The following is a 9,623-nucleotide window of genomic DNA, read 5'->3' as shown; positions in this document are numbered from 1 at the left end:
TGGAGCCACAGATAGCGCCCTCTGGCATCAGGGCAGGAATGGGCAGCCTCCTGCTTAATTACATCATTAACTAATTACCAACAAGGCGTGGCAGGAGAGAAGGTGCGTGGTTGGTCCATAACAGGTGGGCGAGGTCACCAGCAGATGGACCCCAAAGAGGCCCCCCCGCTACACTCCCATACTCCCCCCCCCCCCAAAAAAAAAAAAATCAACTGGGTAGAATGTAGAAAACATCAAGACGACACCACTTGGGTGGGGTTTACTTTCTGTAGTGCTAATGCAAACCACAGCTAACACAGATTGCGAGCAATCCTCCAGGTTGAATACCACACAAAAAGCCAAGTTCTTACTAGGACTTGCTTAGACCCTCAAAGAGACAAGCTCAGCTGGTGCTCCCCACTACAGCAACTGGCTGACCAACTCAGTCAGGAGCTACCACCACTGGTAAGTGCCCACCTTTCTCTTACTCTCTCCCTGCTGTGTGTTCAGAGATCTTGCTGCCTGATTTTTCTGCAGGTTGCTGTGGCAATGGAAATAAATCTGTGAACAAACCACTTTCTCAGTAAGCAGTAACTCAGTGTTTAACTTGTTCAACTCCTTATAAGTATCTTTTACTATTTTCTTTGAACAAAAATATTTACTGTAAATAAATAATTGTTCATGACCTCAGCAAAGAGTCCCTGTGATCCAACAGGTTTTATAGTAGCATTTTGGAAAAGGTACCACAAGCACTGGAGACAGTCACAAGTGACCTTAAACTTCTGCACATGATTTTAATGGAATGATAAATTTTGTTAGTCACTTATAATGGAGAACTACTAATTTGCAACAGCATGAGTGAAATTAAAACCTGTGGTAAGAAAGTAACTTTGTCAGTTGCAAGTTGCTTTGGAGAATCCCAGTTAGATCTTTGCACAAACAAAATGCAGTAGATGGGGATCCTGGCACTTAATTTTGTCTCAGCTAATGACAAAGGGTAAGTGAAAAGGATAAATGGCATTTTCAGTTAGTTGATTGGCACTTTGCAAATGACTATTTCTGTCTTTCAAACTGTATCTCTTCAGAAAAACAAAGTTTACTTTTTTTTTTTAAAAAAGGATGACACTAAAAACATGGACAATTACAAAAATTAGGAGCCCCGATTCCAAAAAAGTATCTAAAAACCCTCCCTCTCATAATATCCCAAGCTGAAAGGTGTATGAAAAAATCAAACTGAAAGATAAAATGGGCAAAAAAATTCTTAAAATAGTTTATATTAAAATATAGATAGAAACTTGTGCTGTAGTTATAGCCTAAGTAATGCCATGGCTGGTGTTTCCAATTTTCACACTAAAGATTATATACATATTATATTTTGTATAATTATATAGACTATTATATCTAAAAGATATGTTGCAATGATAATTATAATATGTAATAATAAGGAAGTATTGAATTCAGATAAATTTAATGTATTTCTCTGCCTGGAACTCCAGATAACTGCATAATAGTGCATATTTCTGTAGCAGGGTTTAAAAATTAATAGAGTATATATATATTTGGGTCTTAAAAAAGCAAAACCAAACAAAACCAAAATTATTTATATAAATAATATTTTATTTTATTACACACACATATACATATATATGTATATATATGTGTGTGTGTGTGTGTATATTACACACACACAAACACACACATATATATATATTTAAAACCCAAATTTATCCAAGCTATTGTCTTTTTTTTGTAAATGATATGCATATGCATTGGAAAGGACTCCGTCTTGCAAACTTTGCTTCTAAGTAATCCATATTCTTAAGTTGCTCCCTGATGAGTACAAGCATGAGGATGAGTCTTCAAGTTAGTATGTGTAGAAAAAAATCATTTTGGATGGGGAAGCCAAGTGTAGCCAACCAAATGTCTGATTTTTTTGTTTTTAGACTCCTATTTTTTATTTTAAAAAAGGCTTTAACATGTTCACTTCTGAACTGAATAAGTACAAATATAACAGATTTCAGATCACTAGGTCATTTCTACACAAGCATAATTGCATATTAAAAATACACTGCTTAATGTAAAATTGCCTTGTCCATAAAAATACTAGCATAGAAATAATGCTAATACAGTGTACATCAGCAAATTGCAGTGGATTGTTGCTCTTCACAACTAATATCAGGAGAGCAATTAGTAATTAGCACATATTAAAAATATGTGGCTTTCACTATTTTTACAGGAAAATGGTACATAAATTTTGATCACTTCCCCTTGAAAAAATACTTTCTACTATTTACCACTGTGATTACAGATTTTACCATTTCACCTGCTTCTCTTTGAAAAAAGGTCATACCATAAACACACTTTAAACACACTTTATTGTATAGACAGAGGACTCTTTAAAACTTACAATCACAGCAGCAAACATAAATTTCTGCTTTATCTGCTCATGGGTCTTCATGGTTGTTAACTATTATTGTTAAACCTAAATATACATGAGACCTTATAAGACAAAAAGACATTGCATAGAGGCAACACATACAATCAGATATTAAGTAGTGCAGAATATACAATCATTTTTAAACTACAGGCTGTCAGGGAAAATCACCTGCCTTCACTGTTAGTGACTAAACACTCTCAAGAGAATTTTTTTCACTTCTACAAGCTCTATGAAAACCACAATAGTTTCAGTTAAATTTTTATAATTAAATGTACAAGTGAGGGACTGTACATTTGATTAAAATTGAAATGTAACTAACTAAGCCGTAAAAGGACACAGAGAATGCATTCTCATAAGCGAACATTAATATATTTAGGGGGTATTTTTTTTCTTTTTAAGAGCTTTTCATTTGCAAAATGAAAGTGTCAAACTCAAGACTGCAGATTCAAATCCTGTTTGGTTTAGTAGCTCAGGTAACCACAGTGGCTCTGAAAGGACTTCAGTAATAAGAATCTGACCCACCTACTCATTTAGGAAAGCTTTGTGAGAATACTGAATTATTTTTTTTGTACTCGTCTTGGTCCTACCTGACATCTTGAATTTTATAATTTCTTTATCCTCCTTACTTCCTCTTCAGTTCACAGTGATTTCTTCAAGACTGAATAAAGATCCAATTGAAGATGGCATTTACTAGCTTAGTGAGTACATTTCTATTTCTATCATATAATATCACCCCACCCCATTTTCCCTCCACTCTTTCAAATGTCTTGACCTAGGCTGTAACACAATCTATTGAGCTGATTAAGGAACTGGTCCACACTAGCAGTAAAAGTCCATTAAAACATGTTTCCCTCAACCGCACCAGCCATAGTCACACAAACTGGTAATATGGTTTAGCCAACAGAGGCTGTACATTAATCTGCCTACTGAGTAAAGAAGATACCTATACAATGCACTTCTGTAGAATCACCTAACTGAAGGTTAGTCTGTGCCGAGCTCCAGCCAGGGAGCAGAGGGGAGGGGCCAGCCCTGCTGTGGAGCAGAGAGCCCTGCCCAGCCCAGAGAGCATGATAGGATGCTGGGGGAGTCTCATTTAACTTAAACTAGGAAGGGGTCTGGGACAGACATTGCATAAATCAGTTCGAGGCAAATCAGTTAAGTGTGATACTACTTTCAAACAGGTTTATCCCAAACTGGTTTCAGCCATTTTCAAACTGGTTTATGTGCACAGAACATTTGTTCTTTTACAGGTTTAAACCAGTTTCTGATCACTTAAACCGGTTTGTGTGTAATATCTGTCCCTAGCCCGGATCAGCTAACCAAATAATGAACAAATTAACTAACCAAATGGTTAAAAGGTTTTACTGTCTGATCAGCAATTTTATGAGCCCTTGTTGTAATACAAAACTATTTTATATTATCCCTTTCTGAAGATCTCAGAAAAGATGATAGGGAAAACTTCATTTGGCACCATGGCTAACACTGTGGTTTTTAGCTTTATGATGCAACTGATCTACCCACTGATGAGCAGACAGATACAATAGCACATCACTTGTTTTTTTAACTGCACAGTAGGATCTGACACCATCTCACATGTTAAAAACAAGCATTCTAAGTTGAAGAAAAACACATATCTTGTGGGTAAAAAGTAGCTGTCTACTTTTGGCATCCCACGATCAATTCGGAAACTATGACAGCACAGTGGAAAGTACATTCACTGCCAATTGTTGGATACAGCTTCCATTGACTTTTATAGAAAGGTTCTCACTGATTTTCACAGAACCTGCCGTAGCTGACAGTCTCCCAACTGGAATTAGGCAGCTAAATCTTCTGTAGGCCAAATTCCCTCCTAGTATAAAGAAAAACAACTGTTGAAGCTGATGGGGCTATACCAGTTTATACTAGCAGCCATTTCAGCTGTACTGTTTTTTCAAGAGAAAGACCAAAATTGAGCTTTTGGGTTTATGGGGAGATTCTTACTGGAGAAAAGTTGAGACTGTGGGTGTAGGCACATTTCAAGATGCTTGGATATTATTTTTTAGGTGGCCCTTGCTCTTCACTACTTAGACCAGTGGTTCTCAATGTTTTTAGACTTGAGGCTTCCCTTGGGAAATGCCAGCTCTCAGCTTTCACTTGTTTTTTGAGTACAGAAAAATGATACAGCAATTCTTCTGTTACTTGAAAAAACTACAACAGGCCAGAATATTTAATATTAATTTATATTTTAATACTATGAATTCCTGTTTGAAACCTCTGGATCTCTCTTGTAAATCATATGTGCACACCTAACGGTCCTAACATTGCATGGCACCTTACAGCACTCTTGAATGGATCTTGTGGCACTGCAGGGTGCTGTGACACCCTGACTGAGAATTACTTATCTAGACTAAGAAGTATCATGGATTATTGGGTATTACTTTAATCTATGGCCAAAGCAGGGTATTTGGTTTCCTATTTCTGGTTATGGAAATTTTCCTAGATGATTGGTATAAAATATCAATTTCACTGTTCCTAATTAACTATTCCTTCAGCACAAAGCTAATCTGCTGTTCCATTGCAGGCCACACAAAATGACACAGCTAGTCTGCATTATCACATGAATTCCGCTTCTATGATGCCTCCAGACAACAACATCTTCAACGACACAGACACCTATTGTGAAAAGAGTAATATCATGGAATTTGCTAAGACTTTCTTGCCAACATTTTTCTGCCTTGTGTTCTCTTTGGGCACATTAGGAAATGCCTTAGTTATCCTTGTCTACTGCAAACACAGGTTCAGGAAGAGCATGACTGACAGATACCTATTGCACTTGGCCATTGCTGATCTACTTCTCCTCTCAACGCTCCCTTTCTGGGCAAAAGCAGCTTTAGATGGCTGGATCTTTAAGAATGTTATGTGTAAAATTGTCAATAGTATGTATAAGATCAACTTTTACAGCTGCATGCTGTTTCTGATGTGCGTTAGTATTGACCGGTACATTACAATTGTACAGGCAATGAAAGCAAAGAACTCTAGACGAAAGAGGCTCTTCCGCAGCAAACTTATTTGCTTTGTTGTCTGGCTGACTGCGATAGGTTTGTGCATCCCAGAAATTGTATACAGTAAAGTTAAGCAAGTCAGTGATATAACTACATGCAAAATGATGTACCCCACCACTCTTAACACATCCATCAAAGTTATTCTCCTGTCTTTGAAAATGACAATAGGGTTCTTACTTCCCTTTCTTGTCATGGTTGTTTGTTATGCTCTTATAATCCGTACCCTTCGTCAAACCAAAAAATCCCAAAAACGCAAATCATTGAAAATCATTGCCATCATCATCACAGTTTTCCTCCTCTCTCAGTTTCCCTACAATATTGTTTTGATGGTCAAAACCATTCATACATATACCATGGTCAGATATGACTGCAGAACTGCGGATGCCATGGACATTGGATTTCAGATAACGCAGATCATCGCTTTCTTTCACACCTGCCTCAACCCTGCCCTTTATGTGTTTGTTGGGCAGAGATTCCGTAATGCTCTCATTAAAATTCTGACAAATGCAGCTCACTGCAGCAGTAAGAGCAAGGAGAATTTTGCCTCCCCATGGGATAGCCAAGAACGGAGCTCAGTGTGGTCATCTACAATGGTTGGGGGATTAAAAATCAGAGGTCCTTTTACAGACAGCACTCAGCTGGAGCTCTAATTTGCATCTGCCTGTCTCCTATAGGAAGCAGAGAGACTCTAGCCATCATGAAAGATATCAGATTTAGCCTTTTTACATAATTCTTGCACTATGAGAGAAAAAGACCTTTTCAACAGATTGAATTAGCAATCTCAGCCAGAGTTTGATCCTGCAAATGCTGAGCAGTCTTAACTCTCAGAGAAGTCTGTGAGACTTGAGGGTGTCCAGCATTTCTCCTGATCACAAGAGCTCAGTATGCTGACAGATCAAGCTGTGGGCTTTTGGCTGAAGGGAAGTGAAACCATTGACGGACAGGGAAGTAGTGATGATGCTGATTGTAAGAAGAACTGATAAATGAGAGAGGAGATAAAAGTATCTTTGTTACCGTTGTAAATAACCCATCTGTCCCAATGAGCACGCTCAACAAGCAAGTGACTTGAGATGATCTGCTCATCTCCAACAAGAGGCATAGAAGAAATGTGATGGCTACCTATGACACAATTCAGGTCCATGTTGACTAAGCAAAAAAAAATCTGGGCCTGCATCTCTCGTTTGCCTCCATGAGTTACAGGGATTCATAGTCCACTTTACTGTAAGTGGTGTAGATTTACCCCAGTATGAAGGAGAACAGAATTTGGCTATCAGCATGTGTTTTTCTTCAGTCTTTCTTCTTTGTAAGTAATTTTAGTATATGCAGATAAATATCTGTACTAGTTGCAAAAGCCATTATATTATCAGAATAACATATGGTCTTTCCCTGTTAGATTTTGCATTTTCAAGGTAATCTTTGTAAAAATAAGCTATTTTTTATTCTTAATTTAGTTATTTGATTTTGAAGTGAAATTATAGGTACAGCTCATATCATACAACATATCATATTTTGTTATTAGAAGCTTGCCTGGTATATTAATAAACCTTACAACTTAGAGTAATCTTTTTGAGAGATACTTAGTAATTTTCTGTCAATGTGGGATTTGCTTTTCAAACTGAACAGCCCTAGTAATGCTGGAATGGTGGACAAACTGATGCCTGAATGAATCAGTGGTAATAAGGATAATTACTGAGCATAATAAAATGGTTAAAAAATTATATCCAACCTGGACTTTATATGGCAGACAGTGGAAATGAGTGGAACCTGCAAGAAAGACTTTTCCCTTCAGATCACTTGGGATCACATAAGTCTATAATAATACCCTGCACTTACACAGCTGCTTCTATCCTAGTATGTCAAAGCACTTTAGAAGCATTAAAAAAATATGACACCAGTTATGCAAGGTGTCTGTGACAGAGTGAGGAATAAAAGCTACGGCTCCTGTCTCTCAGTTCTGCGCCTTAGCAGCAGGATTATCGTCCCTACCTTTGAGTTACAAGCAGAAGTGGTGCCCAGCTTGTTCTTTACCAGTTTGGACTCATTTAAATCAGAAATGTAAACTGACAATTTTGATTGTGATTCAAATCAGCAAAAAATGAACTTAAATTGTCAAATTTAGCGTTGTACTTTTATTTCCTTAAATAGTACTCATTGGCTGGCAAATATTAAAAGAGGTTAATAAATATAGTTTTTTAAGTTACCACTGCTAAGCATGAGGATACACTAAATCTATGCATATTTTATATAGTTATTTTGCTTAACATACCTTTAGGTTTTTAAAATTGTACATTTTTTCATCGTGTTAGAAAATGATCAAAGTCTTTCCTTCTTTCTTATTAAATGATTTTTTTTTATTCATGATTCCATCAAGCTCTGTTTGGATCAAAATTGGAATTCAGCAAAACATTATTGTAATTAAAGAATTTAACTTATTGTTTCTGGTCTCCATCTCTTTCAAAATTGTAGAACTAGTAGAGCTTATCTGCTTACACTCAGCCCTCACCTGTATATTAGAAGCAGGAAATAAGATTTCTTGCTTTTCCAGCTCCCAAACTGTTTTTAATTTCAAATTAATTGAATACATTTAAATGTGAAAAACAGTTCCCTCAGCACCTATGAAAAAGCTTTTTCTGTGAAGCCGGTTTAGCACTTTAACATACACTGGTTCCATGTGCTTAGCCAGAGATGTCCACCACTTCAGTGGTCTGACTTTCTTTAAAACTTCAGCCATAAACAAGTACTGCTTATTATTATTACTTCTAAAATTAAAATTATTTGCATAATGAGGTTAGGTCTTACCTTAAATTTGCTATAATTTTAAATTAATTCAATTCTTCATAGGGGTTAAAATTAAATATAAATTTAAATAAAAATCTGATATATAAGTATCACTTTTTATTTAAAAAAAAAATAATTATTTTTTCTAACTGGCACTCTGCTTTCTATTATGCACAATAACATATTCTGTAAAAATATATCATCCTGTGGTTATTTTTATTAAGCAGCCAAGATAGAACGGTTATCCAGGACACAATTAAGAACAATATTTCCACACAGCCTCAATTCTGAGTGAAATTTTCCCACAAACCCCCTATTCCTATACCAAAACCGGATTTGTGTGTACAGGTCAGGCAGTAAGATGTACAGTGACCGCCCCCATCTGCAAACTTGTATGAAAATGAGCATGGATGTGCAATTTTGATAATAGTGATTAGAAATTGCTTTGAAAAAATGTAGTCTTCAAATGGCAAGATAACAATTTACAGTAAGTGAGAAGTACAAGGCTCTGAAGGGGAAAGCAGAGACAGGGCTAATGCACAGAGCACTCTTGCAAGTAGAACACCCAAACTACAAACAGAAGAAACAAAAAATAAAGACGCCTATTTATCCAATCTATAAGGATCGACTGTGAAAAGTGCTGAGCTTTTTATACGTAAGTGCTGAGCTTTTTATATAAAAGTGCTGAGCTTTTTATATGTATTTTACCAATTATAATTTATAAACATTTAGAATAAATTATAATAATTAATAGGTATAGTAATGCATACTTTAGAATAATTTAATGCATTTTTATAATTTGTAATTATGTATAAATTATACATTATAGTTGATAAATAAAGTTTATTAATAAATAAATATGCCTATTTATCCAACCCTTCAAGGTGTACTGTCTTATCTAGTAAAAAGGCATCCCTGAAAGTGCTGAGCTTTTCTAGGGTGCTCTGAGTGTCCTCAGTGATCACTGATGTCGATGAGAACTGAGGATCCTTGACACCAGGCTGGAGTGCTGAGCACAAAGCAGTCTCTGAACATTAAGACTTCAGACCACATCAAACAGAGAGACGGCTTTTGCACTGGAACTTAGAATAAAGCTCGTAACTGACACATTGTTGAGCTTTTCCAAACTCTGAACACATTTTCCTATCCAAAAACATTTTCATCATAATTCTAATGATTTTTTTAAATAGGCATCAAGATTTTGAGCAAGTTCTTTTTAAATTCCCTTCCAGACTTACTTACAGATTCAGAAGTGAGGAGTAGGAAATAGCAGGGCTCATAACACCATTCCTTTCTCATTAAATATTTTACTTCCTCTGCACACTTCCTTCTCAAACGCTAAGCTTGAAGAATGAATATACAAACCTTAGTCGCTGATGAAGTACAGG

General features: G+C 36.2%; 1 protein-coding gene across 1 annotated transcript; it reads left to right on the top strand.

Annotated features, from left to right (window-relative positions):
* Window positions 1-320: 320 nt before the first annotated feature.
* Window positions 321-7,684, top strand: LOC109291978 (C-C chemokine receptor type 9-like). The gene is made up of 3 exons (XM_019509235.1): window positions 321-444; window positions 3,054-3,114; window positions 4,977-7,684. Exons 2-3 carry the CDS (start codon window positions 3,097-3,099, stop codon window positions 6,105-6,107), a joined length of 1,149 nt encoding a protein of 382 aa, XP_019364780.1. The 5' UTR covers window positions 321-444; window positions 3,054-3,096; the 3' UTR covers window positions 6,108-7,684.
* Window positions 7,685-9,623: the final 1,939 nt, after the last annotated feature.

Source organism: Gavialis gangeticus, unplaced genomic scaffold (assembly GCF_001723915.1).
Source record: "Gavialis gangeticus isolate Ggan-Ray unplaced genomic scaffold, GavGan_comp1, whole genome shotgun sequence".
Taxonomy (NCBI): domain Eukaryota; kingdom Metazoa; phylum Chordata; order Crocodylia; family Gavialidae; genus Gavialis; species Gavialis gangeticus.
Note: the sequence above shows the minus strand (reverse complement) of the source record. Positions and strands in the feature narration are given on the sequence as shown.